The 19813-nt window shown below is 42.8% G+C and overlaps 1 protein-coding gene across 5 annotated transcripts in view; it reads left to right on the forward strand.

Moving 5' to 3' along the window:
• The window catches only part of ROCK1 (Rho associated coiled-coil containing protein kinase 1), a 185185-nt gene that overhangs the window by 122377 nt on the left and 42995 nt on the right, over positions 1-19813 (forward strand). For 3 of the 5 annotated variants that reach the window (XM_037892768.2, XM_037892769.2, XM_037892771.1), the window contains 8 exons: positions 152-243; positions 379-625; positions 2995-3101; positions 7502-7652; positions 9247-9407; positions 10793-10977; positions 11346-11492; positions 11667-11736. In XM_037892768.2, coding sequence (XP_037748696.1) covers positions 152-243; positions 379-625; positions 2995-3101; positions 7502-7652; positions 9247-9407; positions 10793-10977; positions 11346-11492; positions 11667-11736 — 1160 coding nt within the window. The remainder of the gene's footprint in view (positions 1-151; positions 244-378; positions 626-2994; positions 3102-7501; positions 7653-9246; positions 9408-10792; positions 10978-11345; positions 11493-11666; positions 11737-19813) is intronic. The other 2 variants (XM_037892770.2, XM_043539783.1) reach the window with 1 other exon arrangement.

Consider the following 19813-nt stretch of genomic DNA (forward strand, 5'->3'; position numbering starts at 1 on the left):
ACATATTCAAGAACAAAATTTGACCTCACGAAATTAAAAGGAAATATTCTAATTATTTTGCTGTCTTTCACGTAGAAATATCTAGTAACACAAAGCTTTTCTGTTCTGAGCTGCTAGGAAAATTGAATTCCATATTCATTTCTGTCTCTAGTGTCCACATTAAAAGATCAGTTAGAAGACTTGAAAAAAATTAGCCAGCATTCACAAACGACAAATGAGAAGATGACACAGTTACAAAAGCAAGTAAGTGATTGCTGTTCAGTGTTTTCATTGTTTCTTAAAATTTGTCATATAGTATTGATTACATAAATGTAGCAAAGCTAAATCTGTTAATTATTACACTTCGAATGGTAATCTTGACTTTTCTTACTCTAACAGCTAGAAGAAGCCAATGATTTGCTAAGGACAGAATCAGATACAGCAGCAAGATTGAGAAAGAGTCATACAGAAACGAGCAAGACTATAAGCCAGTTAGAATCACTAAACAGAGAACTTCAGGAAAGATGCAGAGTTCTAGAGAGCACAAAATTGGAAGTGGAAAAGGACTGTTATCAATTGCACGCAGCATTGGAAGCAGAACGAAGGGACAGAAGTCATGGATCTGAAATGATTGGAGATTTACAAGGTAACCATTCCATGCGTACATAGTTTTTTAATGTTGCAGTAAATATTTATTATTACAAAAATCCATTTTCATAACTTCACTTTGTTGCTCTGTACCATTGTCTAAAGCCTGAAAAAGATGTACCAGCTGTTTTCAAGGAGTTTAATTCTGTTCATTTAGCGTAGCAGAGCAGTAATCAACATATGAATTGCATATCCCTAGAGGACTAATACTTGGGAACATTTGTAAATACAGTTTAAGGTACCAAAAGTCTTACCAATTCAGTATTAACTCAGGTACATAATTCCTGTGTGGTTGAGTTTTGGGGATGAGAGGGAAAGCAGTATTGCGGACAACAGCGATTTCTCCTCCCCGTCCTCCAACACGATTTTTCTTCATCTGTGGATATTAACCCCTTTAGAGCAATGTTCATGGATTCTGGGACACTGACACAGCAGAGGTAATATCAGAAAGTTCCATACAGTTTAGAGAGTTGTGTGTTTAAGAGAATAATTAGATTCTCTAACCCAAGATGACAGCCAACTGACAACTTGCTTAGCCACTGAGACAACTTAATAGAATGAATCCATTACAGATTAATTACTCTAGATTGCCACGGGGTGTATGAGAGGGCAATTTATCCAGTATGAAGAAAAATAAATATATTCAAAGAAGTCAGAATAGAAAGGGACAAGAGGGAAGGTCTCCTGTACAGATTATATGGTGTGGTGGAGCAAACCTCACTGATGCAGTGTTAGAGCTACACAGCTCTTTAGGCGTGCATGAAAGGGTAATCTTCTTCAGAGTTCCTAAAGTATATAGAACAGGATGTTCTGTTGGTATCTAGCCAGAGAGTTCCACATGAAATCTGCACACGCTGTTGCCAGTTTTTAACAAGCAAATGTTTGACAACTAAGCACAGCATTGAAATTCTGGAAGAAGTGTTTTCTTTTTCACATAATTTTGTCATCTAGAAATTCCTAGGACATTTTATGTTTAAAAAAACTATGCTAAGCATGCAGTGTTCTAGATAGTCTGACATACTTGTGAGCTATGTTGCTGACATAGTGTGTATAAGGTATAACAGTTAACACAGAGTAATACAAGAAACCAAATTACAGTTGCAATTGGAAACTTCACTTAAAATGTCTTGGTGTTTCTGTTTAAAGTCTTCAGTTTAATAGTACACTGAAGTAGCTGCATAGGGTGTGGGGCAAGCTTTTTCAAACTCAAGGCTGGAGGAGAGCCTTTGCTTTTGTGGAGTGATCAGTAGGGTAAAAATAATTCCTTTCTCTGAAGGACCTCTCCAGTGTAGGTTATTTAAATTATGTTTATGTACTGCAATAGCACCTCGAGGCCCCAACTGAGATTGGGGCTCCATTGTGTTATATGTTGTATCTACTGTGACAGGGTCAGGCCAGATGGCCACAGGAGAGTGATAGAAGGAAGATATATTAGCCCCAGGTTAAGTAGGTCCCTTTTCCCTGGGTAAGGTAACAGGGAAGGTTCCAGAACAATCAGGAACTTTCTGGAAACAAGGACAAGCTGATTAGAACACCTGCAGCCAATCAAGAAGCTGCTAGAATCAATTAAGACAGGCAGGCTAGTCAGGGCACTTGGGTTTAAAAAGGAGCTCACTTCAGTTTGTGATGGGCGTGTGAGGAGCTGGGAGCAAGAGGCGCAAGAAGCTGAGAGTGAGAAGGCGTACTACTGGAAGACTGAGAAGTACAAGCATTATCAGACATCAGGAGGAAGGTCCTGTGGTGAGAATAAAGAAGGTGGTGGGAGGAGGCCATGGGAGGTAGCCCAAGGAGTTGTAGCTGTCACGCAGCTGTTACAGGAGCCACTGTAGACAGCTGCAATCCACAGGACCCTGGGCTGGAACCTGGAGTAGAGGGCGGGCCCGGGTTCCCTCCATCCCCCCAACTCCCTACTTGATACCAGAAAAGTTGACCTGGACTGTGGGTTCCACTAGAGGGGAAGGTCTCTGGCCTGTTCCCTGATCCACTAGATGGATCAGCAGAGACTGCAGGGATTATTGTTCTTCCTTTTCCCCATGCTGGCCAGTGATGAGGCTAACTGAGTGAACGGCAGATTTGAGCCACGAAAGTGGCCAAACTGAGGGCTGCCGTGAACCTCTGAGGCGAGCAAATCTGCCAATAAGTGCAGGACCCACCAAGGCAGAGGAGGAACTTTGTCACACTACCCATAATAAGACTTCAGCAGAGTTAATGTCTGTGAAAATGTGGCTGTTGTATGTTGTAACAGGACTTATATTAATGAAAGGAAACATCTATACATTAGCAGTTGGACAAAATAAAATTAAAGTCCTGTTTCTGCAGCTAGGCGTAGTAGCTGAAATTGAACTATTTTAAATTTGTTTTTGCTAGCTCGGATTACATCTTTACAAGAAGAAGTAAAAAATCTTAAAAATAATCTCGAAAGAGTGGAAACGGAAAGAAAACAAGCACAAGACTCACTTAATCATTGTGAAAAGGTAAGGTAACTAATAATACATGATGATTCAGGAAAATGCTAATGTTAGTTCACTGGCTGTGGTCAGAATATGATCATGTATTGAATTATTTTGTATTGTGTGAATAAATCACAGCTTCAAGTGTGTCAGTGTGGATCCCACTGTAGGATTCTCCAGTGCCTCCTGGGTGAGACTGGGCTTTTATCCTAGGCCTGAAGAGACTCAACAAATACATACTCAGTCTCAGGATGGTAACACCCGCCTGCATTGCTCCAAGCTCTAGATTGGTTCATGGCTATTGACTTCCAGGATGATGTACTTACATATTGCCATCCATCTGTCTCACGGGAAGTGCATAAGGTTAACAGCAGAGGCCAGCCATTCCCAGTTCAGTGTTTTGCCCTTCACGCTATCCATGGCACTGAGAGTTTTCACCAACTTCCTAGCTGTAATGGCAGCAGATCTAAGAAAACATGGAATTTACACCTGTTTATATGTAGGTGACTGGCTGATCAGAAGCAGGCCCAGCAGGAGACCAGAATGTCCCTGGATTGTGTTTTGTTGGTGGCTTGTCCTGATGAACGTGAGAAAAGGGGACAGTGATGCTTATCTCAGACACTATAGGGACTGGTTGGGGTGCCCACCTGAACCACATTCAAATGTAAGATACCTGGTCTCATGATGATTTTAACCTACACATGAGTGCCTTGGAACTAAGAGCCATCTGACTCATCTGTATAGCATTCCTGCTGGAAGCCATCCAATGCTGGAAATGGTGTTTATCAACATGGGGGTGACTCCACTAGCTGTACACCTTCCAGGGATTAGCAATGACCTAGCAGATGTTTAGTGAAGAAATGTGGTAACCAGCCATGAGTGATCTGTGTAAAAATCCATACTAGACCCAATATTCTGTCAGTGAGAGACTCCCGCCACACATTTGTTTGCCACAGAGGACAATACCAAGTGTTAGAACTTCTGTTTCAGGGAAGGTGGGGAGTCCAGGCTAACTGCCGATTGCCTTACTATTTTAGTCTTCTTGAGGACTCCTATATGGTATCGTACTGTATCCCCTGGTCCCCAGGATGTCCAAGATCAACAGTATAGGGCCTCAATCATTGTGCTAGTCCTATAATGGTTGAGACCATTCTGGATATCAGATCTGCTCTAGATGTCCCAGAAGCTTCCCATACATCTTCCTTCCTACCCTAATGTGATATCCCAAACCTCAGTCAGACAGTGCATCTAGATGCAGTCTTTGCACCTGACAGCCTGGATGTTGGCTAGCTGAACAACACTGACAGCAGATGTTCCCTGCGGGTTCAGAAAATTCTGACACAGAGCAGGAAACCATCCGTAAGGTTGACCTACTTCTCCAAATGGGAAAAATTCTCCATTTGAGCAACCTAGAATAATACTGACCCAGTGGAGCCCCAGTAATCAAAGATGTTGTACTGTGACCTGCTCTTGCACATGTGGGGCTGATATTTAACTCCCTTGAAGTCAACCTCACTGCCACATTGGCGTGTCACACTCCAGTACAGTTGCACTCTGTCTTGTCACACCCCTGCTATTTAATTTCTTCATACTTTCTCTCCAGTAAGAGTACCGACCTCCATAGGGGACCTCAGTGTTGTCCTTTTAAAGCTTATAAAGCCTTCTTTTGAACTGCTGTTGGAGTGCTCGGTATATTGTCTTACCATCAGGATGTTTCTACTTGTAGCCATTGCATCAGCAGAGAGAGTTAGCAAGCTCCAAGGTCTTGTGGCCAGACGACCTTGTATATCCTTCCATAGGAAGGTGATGAAACCATACCCCAAATTCATAACTAAGGTAGTCTTGGAATTTCGCCTGAATCAATCAATTTTCCTGCCAGTCTTCTTCGGAAAGCCGCAATCCTCACAAGGAGAAAAGGTGCTCCATCCTCTAGCATCTCCAGAGTCATGTTCAATTGTCCCAAAAGGAATGAGTCCTTTAGACTCTCTCCCTGCCTCTTTGTGGCCATAGCTTTGCCTTTTAATGTGCCAGATATCTTGTCACAGGGCATCCTGGAATGGATCAGAATGTATCTCTACCTGCTATCAGCTGGCTGGCAAACCTTTCCTTCCAAAAGAAGTCAAGGTATGCTCCATCAGGGACAGGCAGTATCTTCTGCGTGCCTCAGAAATATTGTGGTAACCAGCCATATTCACAACTGAGGCCTTCCTACTTGGTTGGCAAGCACATCTACAGATGGTACAGGGCAGGTGGTCTGCTTCAGAATCCGTGTTGCACATCAACCTCCTAGAATTATGTGCAGTCTACAATTGCTGACACATTCTACCATTAATCAGACAAAGGACCATAAGAGTAATGATGGACAAGATCGCTTGCATGTTCTATATCAACTGACAAGGGGGAGCGAGGTCCCAATTCCTGTGCTCGGAAGCAGTAAAATTGTGGAACTATTGTATCCAGCATGACATCAACATCTTGGCCTCATACTTACCTGGACACCAGAACACCACAGTGGACTCACTGAGCAAGAGATTCTCACAAGACCATGAGTGGGAGTTAGACACAAGAGACCTGCAGCACATATTCAACTTCTGTGAATTTCTGAGTATAGATATCCTCGCCATGGCCAAAACTGCCAAATGTCCCTGCGGGGCATCTTCCTCATTACATGGGATGCACCTCTACTCTACGCTTTTTCACCCTCTCCCCTATTTTCACAGTGCTTCACAAGACACAGGTGGAATGAGCTACAGTCATTCTCATAGCCCCAACGTAGCCACGAAAGATTTGGTACCCTTACCTTGTGTGCAGGTGGCTTGTCCACCAATCACCCTACAGTTGACTGCATACCTCCTCTCTCAAGACACAGGCCAAATCCTCCAATCCAATTTAGAACTCCTCCATCTGAAGGCATGGCTCCTTCATGGTTCTGGGATTCGGAGATGACCTGTTCAGAACAGGTAAAAGAGATTCTTTTACGTAGCAGGCGTGATAAAAACTTGCCTTACTTATCTCAATAAATTGAAAAGAATCCAAACTTGGTGCAACACCAAACATGTCCTCGCAATGAATGCTCCTTTATCGCTCATTCTAGACTACATTCTAGAATAACTTAAAAGAGCAGGATTGCCCACAAGCTCCATTTGGCTGCCACCACTGCATTCCACCTCAAGATAGACTGTCATTCTGTATTTACCTATGCACTAACAAAAAGATTCCTTAAGAGCCTTCAAAATGTGTACCATCAAATACAAGACCCTATCCCACCTTGGGATCCCAGCCTAGTGTTGCGCTGTCTCACCAGTCCCCCGTTTGAGCCCATTGCAGCATGCTCCTACATACGCCTATCCATGAAAACAGCATTTCTTGTCGTCATCACATCCACCCGACGGATAAGAGAAATAGGTGCTCTCTTGGAATACCCACTATACACAATCTTTCACAAAGACAAATTCATGATCACATCCGGAACTCTTACCCAAGGTGCCGTCCTCTTTCCATCTAAACCAACCTATCCACCTTCTCTCCTTCTTCCCAAAGCTGCATAGCAGCCAACATGAAGCCACTCTGCACATCTTGGAAGTCAGATAAGCATTAGCCTTTTATCTTGACTGAAGAAAATCTTTCAGGCATTCACCATGCTTATTCCTCTCTCTTGCTGAAAGATCAAAGGTAGCAGTTTTATCCAAACAGATCTCAGAGTACATCCACCTTTTGCTGTCAACACAAACTGGATCTTGAACGCATCCTACTCACTCGCTGTCTACCTCGATTGACTTTCTAAACAACGTGCTGATTACTGACATTTGCAAAGCCGCCACTTGGGCATCCACAGACACTTTTAGCCAATACTGTGTCATTACCAATGACATGGCATCAGATGCCCTACTAGGATGTATTGTCCTATCGTCCTTGGTTCACGTCACTCCGAAGCCCCAGCCTTCCATCTAAGGGCACTACTCTACAGTCACCTACAGTGGAGCATCCATAGGGACACGCATCTCTAAGAACCTCAGTTACTGCACAGGATGAGTAACCTTCTTTTTTCACTTAGACAACCACTACCAAGGAAGAGGCACAGAAATGCTAGCAGTAATTAAAACCTTTATTGATTAATGCATTCTTTAGTTCATTCAAAATGAGAAATGATTGATTGAAGAAAAAAACACTCATTTTATTCAGCAAAGTCTTATTACCCCCTTCCTCTCCTTCAAGCCTCATTTTTAAACACCTAAAAAGACATGGTATAATACACCCTATTAATATTATGACTTGTGAATAAACAAAAATGTAACCCTTCCTTTTTTTTTTAAGGGAAGAAAAGGAAATGTGGGTCCATTCGACGGCTTGGTAAAATACTCCAGAATTTTTTTTTTACAGTTCTGCTTTAATCAAGTATGCTTTTTTTTTGTCCTAATTTGCAGGAAAAGAATAACTTAGAAATAGATTTAAACTATAAACTCAAAATATTACAACAGCGGCTGGAACAGGAGGTAAATGAGCATAAAGTGACTAAAGCTCGGTTAACTGACAAACATCAATCAATTGAAGAGGCAAAATCAGTTGCAATGTGTGGTATGTATTTCCTTTTAGTTTCAAACAAAATACTGAGCAATAATAAGGTCTGTTTTCCTAATTCCGTTACAATGGCAAAGAATGTTTTTAATGTAGTGTTCATAAAACCAGTTTTTAATCCTTGGTGTAGAGAAAATGTATATGCATATCAAAATTGGAAAACATACATAATGTAATACATTATTTAAAGATCCTGGGCTCTCTCCGTAGCTGGTATAAGTCAGCATAGGATCTGTTAACATCACTGTACTACAGATATGAAAACCCTGTACTGTTTATATCTTCAAGTTAAGGAAAAATTAGTTAACTTCAAAGCAGTAAAATTATAGGTATCACACATGACTTGTACTCATCCAACCACTTCCCTTCATAATTTAGAGGCCCATGTTTTTTTAGTGTGTTCTAGGGTTGCTAGGCATCCGGTTTTCAACTGGAACGCCCAGTAGAAAAGGGACCCTGCTGGCTCGTGTCAGCACTGCTGACTGGGCCTCTAAAAGTCTGGTCGGTGGTGCAGCAGGGCTAAGGCAGGCTCCCTGCCTGCCCTGGCTCCATGCAGCTCCCTGAAGTGGCTGGCATGTCTGGCTCCTAGGCGCAGTGGGGGTCATGGGGGCTCCGTGCGCTGCCCCCGCCCTGAGTGCCAGCTCCACAACACCCATTGGCCGGGAACTACAGCCAATGGGAGCTGCGGGGGTGGCGCCTGTGGGTGCAGGCAGCGCACAGAGCCCCCTGGGCCCTCCGCCTAGGAGCTGGACATGCCGCCTGCTTCTGGGAGCCACCTGAAGTAAGTGCTGCCCAGACCCCAAACCTCTCGGCTCCAGCCTGGAGCCCCCTACTGCACCCTTGCCCCAGCCCAGAGCCCCCTCCTGCACCGTGAACCCCTCATGTCTGGCCCCACCCTGGAGCCTACACCTCCAGCCAGAGCCCTCACTCTCTCCTATACACCAACCCCCTGCCATCCTGGTGAAAGTGTGTCAGGGTGGGGAGAGTGAGCAACGGAGGGAGGAGAGATGTAGTGAGCGGGGGATGGAACCTCAGAGAAGGGGTGGGGCCTCGGGGCAGGAGGGCGGCAAGGGTGTTTGGTTTTGTGCGATTAGAAAGTTGGTAACCCTAGTGTGTTGACACACCTTAGACTGTTTTTTGCTATTCCTTCTATCAAAATTTTTATTTAATTCCATTTCTCAATGGCTCTCAAAGCTCTCTGTTTTTGAGCAACACATGAACTGGCTGGAACATTTCAAGCACTGATATAATGGCAGTTAGCGGAGTGACAAGTAGCTGCCTGTAGGAGGGTCCTAACACTCTGGCAATCACTATCACTGTCTCTCTGTCTCTTGCAACAATACTATAATGATTTTGTTCAGTAGTAGACTAGAGATGCATACTCATCTGACTGTAAAGGATTTCAAACGCCCCAGCCAGTGTGTGGGGGGAGAGAAACCCTGTGCTTAACTCCCAAGGATAGAATCAAAGCTGGAATATTAGGTGTATTTAAGAAAGGCATGGTCAAGCAAACATATTCTTATAAGTAACATATTTGTATTTTTGCAAATATACCTTTTTATTGTGCTGTCAATTGCTTTTGTTCCCTGTTTAGAAATGGAAAAAAAAGTAAAGGAGGAGAGGGCAGCAAGAGACAGGGCAGAAAATCAAATAGTTCAGATTGAAAAACAATGTTCCACGCTGGACTTTGACCTGAAGCAGTCTCAGCAGAAGCTTGAGCACCTCACTGAGCAAAAGGAGAGGCTTGAGGATGAAGTAAGCAAAACCTGCATTTTTACTTATCATGTTTTCTATGTAAAAGACAAATTAAAGAATGATAGTTGCATTAAGAAATAGAAAACTGAATCTATTTAAGTTGAGATATTTATGTAGCGTAACGTTATTGAATATAACTGTACTAAGAAATTTCATCTAAACGGTGTAAACATTTATGTCTGAGTAGGTCAAATGCCATGTCTGTCTCAGACCCTGGATAATATGTCTTTCTTTCAGTCTTCCTTTATAAGTGCTATGCATTAATAGTGAACTGATTCCAGGTATGAAGTCAGTGGGGTCCTACGCAATAGAGTTGTGCAGGAAGTAAGTTTTGCAGAGATTGGTTTCAAAGTGGCTAGCATATTTTCTTCTGCATTATCAAAGCCATCAATTTATTACTGAAGAATATACTATCTGTGTATTAAAGGACACTAAGTTGAATTGCAAAACAGTCAGTAAATTCAAACGTTAATTTTCCCACATTAATGGGAATAGCCAGATCTAACATTTGACATGTATTCATTTATGCTGTTATAATTGTATGCCTTAATTTATAACATTGCTAGTTAATGTTGCTGTGAGAAGCTAACTTTTTGGTGTCCTGTTGCTTTTGTGTTTGAACTCTTACCTGATTGGTAATTTTTGCATTTAATTTTATTTCTATTTTTTTTAAATAAAGCTTGCCTGTGAGTTTGAACATGCACTCTTATTACACTTGCAAAATAGATATTTTGTGTGTTCTGAATTTGAATCCTTCAAAATGCAGTGTATCATTCAGAGCATGCAAAATTTAATCTCAGAAACACCAGCTGAAAGTTGTTGTAAGATATATAAGAGCTAATTGTTGTTATTAGGTCTCATCCCCACTGTCCTTTCAGATTAAATTGGAAGAGTCAGTCTGAAAGCCTTTCTGCTAGGCCATGTTGTCTGCAATTCAAATTTTAGACCGCTCTGGGCAGCATAACTTTCTAGGGTGAAAAGACACAAAGCTTGTAAAACCTGAATTCCACAAAGAAGAATGGGGGTCTGTCAAACCTCTTGGGCCTCTTCCACTGTCCCCCTTAAGGTAGAATAGATGAGAATGAATTCAGGCCCCACCCCAGAGTCTGTTACAAAAGAAAAAATGAATGGCTGGGAACAGGGCAGTTCTTGAGGCTGAAATATAGACTAAAATCTATAAGAAAAACTAGTTTCTATGATATTGCACCCAAGTAATATTGAAGGCTATTTTGAATATTTGTATGCATTATTTCATGATTAAAATGTAGGAAATGGTTATGCTTGACATAAAATAATGCACATGTGAAACATTATTACTTTTAACAAAATCCAGGAAAATATTTGGTAAAAGAATTTTAAATTAAAATGATTAATTAAACAATTAGGTTAAGAATCTAACACTTCAGCTGGAACAAGAGACAAATAAGCGACTAATGACACAGAATGAACTGAAAACACAAGCTTTTGAGGCAGACAACTTGAAGGGTTCTGAGAAGCAGCTGAAACAGGAGATCAATACGTTGTTGGAAGCGAAGAGATTATTGGAATTTGAGTTTGCTCAACTCACTAAGTAAGTAGAGGCCTGACATAAAATGGAAAATCCCCCCCCCCCCACCCCCCCATGTTCATGTATTTTGTCGGTCACCTTTTTCCAGAAACCAAAAATACTTGTTGGCATTTTTTAAATGTGTCTTTGTGAAGATGTGTATGTATTTATTGTATTAGAATATTTTTATTTTGAAATATAAAAAGCTTTGCTTGGCTGATACTTCTATGCTCAGGCTTGTCCAGCCTTTCTGGAGCAATTGAAGTGCCTATCCAAGAACCACCATTTGAGGTTTAGACTTCGGAGCGTCTGTTGGAGGACCACTGAGCTCCATGACTGGGTACATTTTTTTCTCCTTAAAACACTCCTCCTCTCACTTATGATTTTTTTAGCTTGACAGGAGCCTGCATTACTTTTCCAACAAGAATATCCTTCCTTTATTGGACCTGTGCCACAATAGTCTGCAGGTCGAAGACCGAAACCAAGCATTTTCGGAGCACTGCTTCCCATCCAAATTATCTGTGGCGGCTACCATTATGGTACCATAAATTATATTGTTACACTGGAATCTTAGAATGTGGTGTTTATGAATTACCGTGTTTACAGGTGGTGTGTGAAGGAGGAGGTGGGTGCATATGAAAGAAAAATGCTGAGTTTCAAGGTGCAAGTGTAATGGGTGGCTTTTATATGAGGTTTTGTTTTCTCTCTTTAAGGCAATACAGAGGAAATGAAGGTCAGATGCGGGAACTTCAGGATCAGCTTGAAGCTGAACAGTATTTTTCGGTAGGTTTAATTTTACAAAAATAAAGGATTGTTTTGTTCAATAACTTCATGACTAAATACCCCAATGCTCTGACATAAATGAGTGACACACAAAATACTACTAAAAATATACAAATAATACACAAAAATCAAGCTAACAACATGAAAAGATAGTGCTATGTATATAGTAACAATCATAAATACTGTACTTGGTCTATTACCCTTCTTTTATATGATTTTGTGGGCAGCAAAGGTACTGTGCTCCATTTATGTTGCATAAGTAATAACACTTCATATGCATATAGTAGTGAACACCCTCCAAAAACTTCCTAAAAGTGCCTCAGGTATAAACTAGTTCCAAATTAGTTTGCTCATAATCTAGCAGACTTGATTAGAGAGCCAGGTGTCACTTTCCCATTGTCCTCCTAAATTGGGTAGATTTATACAAGATTCAGCCAATGCATTTGGCATTGAACTTTAGGATGAATTGAAAGAAAGAAGATTCATACAGTTTAAGGCCAGAAGGGCCCATTAGATCTTCTAGCCTCACTCTTCTTGTATATCACAGGCTATTAAATTTTACCCAGTTACCCCTGTGACGGTGCCCAATAACTTGTGTTTGGCTAAAAGAGATCTTCCAGAAACGCATCTTATCTTGATTTTAAGACATCGAGAGATGGAGAATCCACCCCTTCCATTACTAGTTTGTTCAGTGGTTAGTCACCCTCACTTTTCAAAGTTTATGCCTTATTTCTAATCTGAATTTCTCTGGCTTCTGCTTCTACAAATCGGTTTTTGTTATGCTGTTCTCCTCAAGGTTAAAGAGCCCTGTAGTGCCCAGTATTTTCTCCTCATGAAGGTACTTATACACTGTATTCAAGTCACCTTTTAGTCTTTTTTTTAGTCAGGTAAACATACTGAACTTTTTAAGGCTCTCAGTGTAAGGTATTTTATCTGGCCTCAAATCATTTGTAGGTTTTTTTCTGCAACCTCCAATTTTTCAACATTCTTTTTATAATGTGGACAACAGAGAGAGATACAGTAGTCCAATATCAGCCTCACCATATACTAAGGCCATGCTAAGAGATACTTAATATCCAATTTATCCAAGTCAGTAAGGTTTATTAACTTTTCTGTTTGCAAAGCCTTAGCATTTGAGGGAATTTGGCTTAGTCTAGGCATCTGAAGACTCAGTCCAGGCTCTAACCTTGTAGGATATTACAGATGGGACAGATAGTGATCCCTATATTTTGGTTGTCTAACACTTCTTTTGATAAAAATAACTGTGAGCTTTTTAAGCTGTAACACTTCCATTTTTGCCATAGGCCCTTTACATTTGTCAAGGAGCAAGCCCTTGGGCTAAAGGAATGTCTTTCCTTTGTTCCATGAGATTCCATTGAGGTTTAGCTGAGAGATAAACTGTTAAAAATCACAGTTTCATGTGTCTCACTTCCATTTCTCACGAAAATTTTGGCATCACGCTAAAATAATAACTGAACAGGAACATTGAAAAAAAATTCAGCAGTGTGGGTAGAGAGCCAGGCAGGGCTTCTCCATCACTTCCAAAACCCACTGTATGGCCCCTGTCATAAAAATAAAGGGAAGGGTAAACCCCTTTAAAATCCCTCCTGGCCAGAGGTAAACTCCTCTCACCTGTAAAGGGTTAAGAAGCTAAAGGTAACCTCGCTGGCACCTGACCAAAATGACCAATGAGGAGACAAGATACTTTCAAAAGCTGGGAGGAGGGAGAGAAACAAAGTGTCTGTGTGTCTGTCTATATGCTGCTTTTGTCAGGGATAGACCAGGAATGGAGTCTTAGAACTTTTAGTAAGTAATCTAGCTAGGTATGTGTTAGATTATGATTCCTTTAAATGGCTGAGAAAAGAATTGTGCTGAATAGAATAACTATTTCTGTCTGTGTATCTTTTTTTGTAACTTAAGGTTTTGCCTAGAGGGATTCTCTATGTTTTGAATCTAATTACCCTGCAAGGTATCTACCATCCTGATTTTACAGAGGGGATTTCTTTACTTCTATTTACTCCTATTTCTATTAAAAGTCTTCTTGTAAGAAAACTGAATGCTTTTTCATTGTTCTCAGATCCAAGGGTTTGGGTCTGTGGTCACCTACGCAAATTGGTGAGGCTTTTTATCCAACATTTCCCAGGAAAGGGGAGGTGAAAGTGTTGGGAGGATTGTTCATTGTTCTTAAGATCCAAGGGTCTGGGTCTGTAGTCACCTAGGCAAATTGGTGAGGCTTTTTACCAAATCTTGTCCAGGAAGTGGGGTGCAAGGTTTTGGGAAGTATTTGGAAAGACGTTTCCAAACAGCTCTTTCCCAGTAACCAGTATTTGTTTGGTGGTGGTAGTGGCCAATCCAAGGACAAAGGGTGGAATATTTTGTACCTTGGGGAAGTTTTGACCTAAGCTGGTAAAGATAAGCTTAGGAGGTTTTCATGCAGGTCCCCACATCTGTACCCTAGCGTTCAGAGTGGGGGAGGAACCTTGACAGCCCCAGCATCCTATACGTTCCTCTGAGATAATAGCTTTCTGCTGCTGCCAGCCATAATGTAGGTAGTTCTGTAGCTCATGTGGTAGAAATCTGTGCTACATTGCAGAAGGTAAAGGTTCAGATGCTGCTGCTGCATAATTGGGGAGTTGTTCCAGTTGTACATAATAGAATTTGTTTTTACTTTAAAAAAAAAAAAAAGGAAATATAGGAAATTACATGAAAAAGTACATTAAAATGTTGTTTAGGTTGCAAAATCAAGCACTCGAAAATCAGGAAGATGCCAGATCTATGGTTATTCTCTGCAACCTTATTTTTGCCTATTTGTGTGTGTGAATTATAACAGTCTTTAATTACATGATCACCTACAATGTTTTTTTTCCTGCAGGACACCTGCTTCTTTCACCGCACAAATTGGATGCATAGGGGGTTGAATTAAGGTTGCATAGACAACTGTAAATGTGTCATTTCTTAACTATTGAGTACTTGACTTTGCAACTTAAATAATTTTTAATATATCTTTAGTATGTAATACTATACCCAGTTTGCACACATGACTCTTCATGCCCACAAAACCTCATTCTTTAATATGTGGGATGCTTGAGTCACAATTGGGCCAATCTAACCAAACCATCTTTAAGTTAAACGCTCTTTATCCGAAGATTTTCAGAGTGCTGCACTCTGTGGTGTAGGTTAATACCCGTCTATCCATACATCACAGAAACTGAATAGCCAAACAGTAAAGAACTGCACTGGAGCCCCAGATTCCACCTTCCCTGTCTCTCTTTTTACTATTAATCAGTAACTTTTCTTTCATTGAGTGTATTTATTGCACTTGATTTACAATCCTAGGATTTTGGCTGGAAAGAAAATAACCTTTTAACATATAATTATATTATTCACTGGATGTGTTTTTGCACTGTTCTAATATAGCTTTACATTGCTGCTGCCCAAGTCTAACCTAAGTAGAGACAGCTTTTCAAAACTATGAATTCTTTGAGTGTCTGTCAGCATGGATCCCACTCTAGGTGCTTATGTCTCTTAAGCATGCAAGAATGGATTTTTTTGACTAGTCATGTTTGTTGGGGCTCTGCATGTGCCCTGTGCTGCCTCCATGCTCCTACATGAGGTAAGGAGTGGGGTGGATGGGGCAGCCTCAATCTTCCCTCATGTCCCTCTCACTGCTCATGCTAGTGGGACAGAACCTAGCTGATGTTTGATCCACTAGACCAGCGGTGGGCAAACTACGGCCTAAGGGCCGGATCCGGCCCCTCAGGGCTTTGGATCTGGCCCGCGGGATTGCCTCCCGTGGTGCTGCAGGCCCCACTCCGCTCTCAGAAGTGGCCAGCACCACATCCCTGGGGCCCTGAGGGGGCAGAGGGCTCTGTGCGTTGCCCTTGCCTCCAGGCACCGCCTCCCGCAGCTCCCATTGGCCAGGAACAGGGAACTGTGGCTCATAGGAGCTTCGGGGGAGGTAACTGGAGGCGTTGCAAGGGCAGTGTGCGGAGCCCTGTGCGCCGCCACACACATCCTGCTTCTCCCCCTTACCCCCCCACCACAGTGGCCGCGTAGGGACGGGGTGCCGGCTGCTTCCCGGAGTGGCGCAGCGTGGGGCCAGGGCAAGCATGCAGGGAGCCTGCCCTGGCCCCGGTGTGCGCAGCTGCTGCCCCAGAGCCACTTTAGGTAAGTGGTGCCAGGCCGGAGCCCAAACCCCTCCTGCACCCTGCCCCCCGCCCCCAACTTTCTGTCCTGAGCACCCTGCTGCACCCTGCACCCTGTCCATCCCAACCCCCTGCCACACCCCGCACCACTCCTGCACCTCACCCCCTGCCCTGAGCCCCCTGCTTCACCCCACATTGTCTTGTACCTCAACTCCTTCCCTGACTCCCCTCATACACCCTGCACCCCTCCTCTGCCCCAATCCCTTGCCCTGAGCCTGTTCCTGCACACTGTACTCTCTCCCGCACCCCAACCCCCTGCCCCGGCCCTGCATACAATTTCCCCACCCAGATGTGGCCCTCGGCCCAAAAAGTTTGCCCATTCCTGCACTAGACCTTAATTTGAACTAAATTTCTGTTATTTTGAGACTCTTCTGAACAATCTCTGTTCTTTTCATTTAGTTCTTTCCATTTCATTCATTTTCATTTAGTCGCCTTAGTCTGCTCTAGTACATGACTTTAGAAATGCCAGACTCTCAGTCCATAGGCTTCAAAGTCTGTCCATCCTGCAGTGGACTAATTCTGCTGAAAGACTGGCTTGACAGATACCTATTCTACTTTGGAGAGTCCTGTAACTGAAGTAGGTTCTTGGTCTCAGTCTCCTTCTTTGTGAGGACTGGGAAGTCGTGAGAAGCAAGAGTAATGCACCACCTTCTGGAACTATCCATGAAAGTGGCATTGGATCCAGATGTATTGAGTTAGAAGACCCTTCTGGTAGTCTCTAGATTGCATAAGGTGGACTGATGACTCCAAAGACCTCCTCAGAGAAAACAGCAGTGAAGCCAGATCCGATGTCAGCACCGGTATCACCTTTGGTGCTGAAGACACCAACAGCCCCAACATTTAATCAGCATTTCAGAGGTTGAAGCAAAGTGCTGAAAGGGGTCACTCTCAGCATTGGAGCAGGAGCTCAAGAAGGATCTCTGTCTACTTGTAAAGAAAGGGACAGAAAGACATCGGAAGATAGTTCGGTCAAGTCCAGTGTGGCTTTGAGGATCAGTGGAAAGGAGCAGACTGCAATGTAGCAGACTCTACCTGTGTGGAAGTGTCCCCATCGATGTTGACTCCAGCATCAGCAGGGCAGACTTGGAGCGCACTGGAGTCATGGTTGGCACCAAGATATGTATTGGCACTGGTACAGACCTTGACACCAACAATACCTTACCAGTCAGCACCACCTGTGGAAGAGGTGTACCCCTTCTCCACCATTTCCCCCAGGCACATCTTTTTGCTGGCAGCCTGCAGAGATCCGTCTCCACTAAAGTCCACAAGTTGTACCGCTAGGAGATCCAAGGACCTGTACAGACCGCAACTACTAGCCCACCAGGGTTGTCACTGGACCAGCCAGGAATCCGAGAGCCACCTATATGTGTATGGGATGCCACTGTGGCTATTGCAGCCTACTTTTCCCAGCCTTTAGGAGCTTGTCCCTACAGTGGTAGAAGACCAGGAGGTCTCCCTCTCTAGCAGCTTTTCTAATAAGACCTCAGTCACTGGCATACACAGGGGAGCGAGATCCAGAGGTCCAGCAGCCCCCCTCACCTCTTAAGAAATTCTCCTCACTGTCCCTGGTGGTAGATAGTTTCAAGGCAATTCAGGAGCTCCTAGTGCAGACTGCAGACATCTTGAAGATGAGACTTCAATCATCCCTGAAAAATTCCACAAGTTATTTGACATTTAGTCAGCCACTAGCCCTCCCAGGATTGTTCTCCCCATAAACAAGGCCCTGTTCCAAAGATTCTGGTCTACAAGCATGATTAGCCTTTAACTCTTTTAAAGTCCACCTGGCAGTGATATCAGGGTGCCATGCACCAATTCAGTCACCTTCGGTCTTTTTACACCCTATGGTGTTCAGATTTCTCAAAGCTTTTTTCATATCTGCCATCACTCCCACCATCCAGAAAGGATGCTGCTTGTCAGTGACCTCCAGTGGGATCTCCAGATATACAGTATCAAAGCAGAAAGAATGGTTGCTTGCAGTATAGTAACTATGGTTCTTCAAGATGATGTCAGTGTGATCCCACCACTTGCTTTCCATCCCTGATTTCTGGAGTTCTTAGCTACACAGGCTTCGAATTGCAAAGGAGCTGAGGGAGGGTCGCAGCCACCTTGCCCTTTGTGCCCTCATGTGGAAGCATAAGGAGGCAGAGTGCATTCTAACCTGCAGTGGGACTTTACTGCTAGTCAAAAAAAAAAAAGAAAAAGAAAAAAGAAAAATTGACACGGCTAGTCAAACAAAATCTAGTCTCCCTCACATGAGGCACATGCTCACTTATAGTGGGATCCCCACTGAGTACAATATCTTGAAGAACCACAGTTACTGTAGGGTAAGTAACCATTCTTTTTCATTTGGGTAGCTATATAGAGACATATACAAATTTTCATGCACATTGTAAGGAGAGTGGTCACTTTGGATAGGCTATTACCAGCAGGAGAGTGAGTTTGTGTGTGTGGTTTTTGGAGGGGGGTGAGAGAACCTGGATTTGTGCAGGAAATGGCCCACCTTGATTATCATACACATTGTGAAGACAGTGGTCACTTTGGGTGGGCTATTACCAGCAGGAGAGTGAGTTTGTGTGGGGGGGGGGCGGAGGGTGAGAGAACCTGGATTTGTGCTGGAAATGGCCCAACTTGATGATCACTTTAGATAAGCTATTACCAGCAGGAGAGTGGGGTGGGAGGAGGTATTGTTTCATGGTCTCTGTGTATATAATGTCTTCTGCAGTTTCCACAGTATGCATCCGATGAAGTGAGCTGTAGCTCACGAAAGCTCATGCTCAAATAAATTGGTTAGTCTCTAAAGTGCCACAAGTACTCCCTTTCTTTTTGCGAATACAGACTAACACGGCTGTTACTCTGAAAACTAAAGTGTGTATATGTAGACAACATATAAGGGCTCTATATAAAATTGTTATATTTTAGGTCCTAATTTTGACACCCATTACCTATAGTCCCCAGTGGGATTACTCAGGGGGTAAGGTGCTATTCAATATGAGTAGGCATGGCAAAATCAGACACTTAGTTTAGTGAAGCCAAATTCATTGTAATATAGTCTATTAATCCAAATAGTTGACTTTTTTTATTATATTCAACCAAATGACTATCATCTTGATCTTGGGAATAGGAAAGTATTTGAGTCAGTGTAAATGGGTTTACACAAGGGAATCTTAGGAAGGAGGGATGAAATCTACTTTTGTGCTATGGTAGGCTCCACAATGTTGTTCCTCAGTGTGTTTGTTCAAATTACAGAGAAAATAGCACCCCATGCATTCTGCACATGTTCCTCAGAATGCTAGGAAAACATATTTGTTATCATCCTATGGGCATCTCTGCTGATTCAGCCCCAACAGAGCAATGGTTCATAGCACTCAGAAACCATTCTCCGCACTTTCATGCACTGGGATTGTATCAATATTGTACTCAGGGCCTTTCATGTCTCTCATTTGGCTGGAGGATTTGTTTCGTTTGTGTGAGTACAGACAGCGGCGTAAGATGCTCTCTAATGCATGAACTTGAAATATCCTTGTGAATTTATATAGTCAGTTGAGATTTCAGCTTGAGAAATATTTTTATACCTGTCACAGTTTCAGGGTTAACTTCACCTTTGACCACTCCCTTCCTCGTCTTCTTTGAAGGCACCTACTTAAGCTGTCAGGCTTCCAGCTGTCACCTCTCTCTCAGAAGAAGACCCATTTCTCTCTCTCCAGACCTGGGGTTTAGGCTTACATTCCTTCTGCACCTCACTGTCATTTCCCCAGCAGGTCTGACCATGGTCCAGCACTGTGGTTAACTTAGGGTCATTGCTACAGCAGTGTATACTTGTTACCATCTAGCCTTCATAAAGCATAATACATTTATTCTTGTGGTAAATGCAT

The sequence above is a fragment of the Chelonia mydas genome, chromosome 2 (genome assembly GCF_015237465.2).
Source record: "Chelonia mydas isolate rCheMyd1 chromosome 2, rCheMyd1.pri.v2, whole genome shotgun sequence".
Classification (NCBI taxonomy): Eukaryota; Metazoa; Chordata; order Testudines; family Cheloniidae; genus Chelonia; species Chelonia mydas.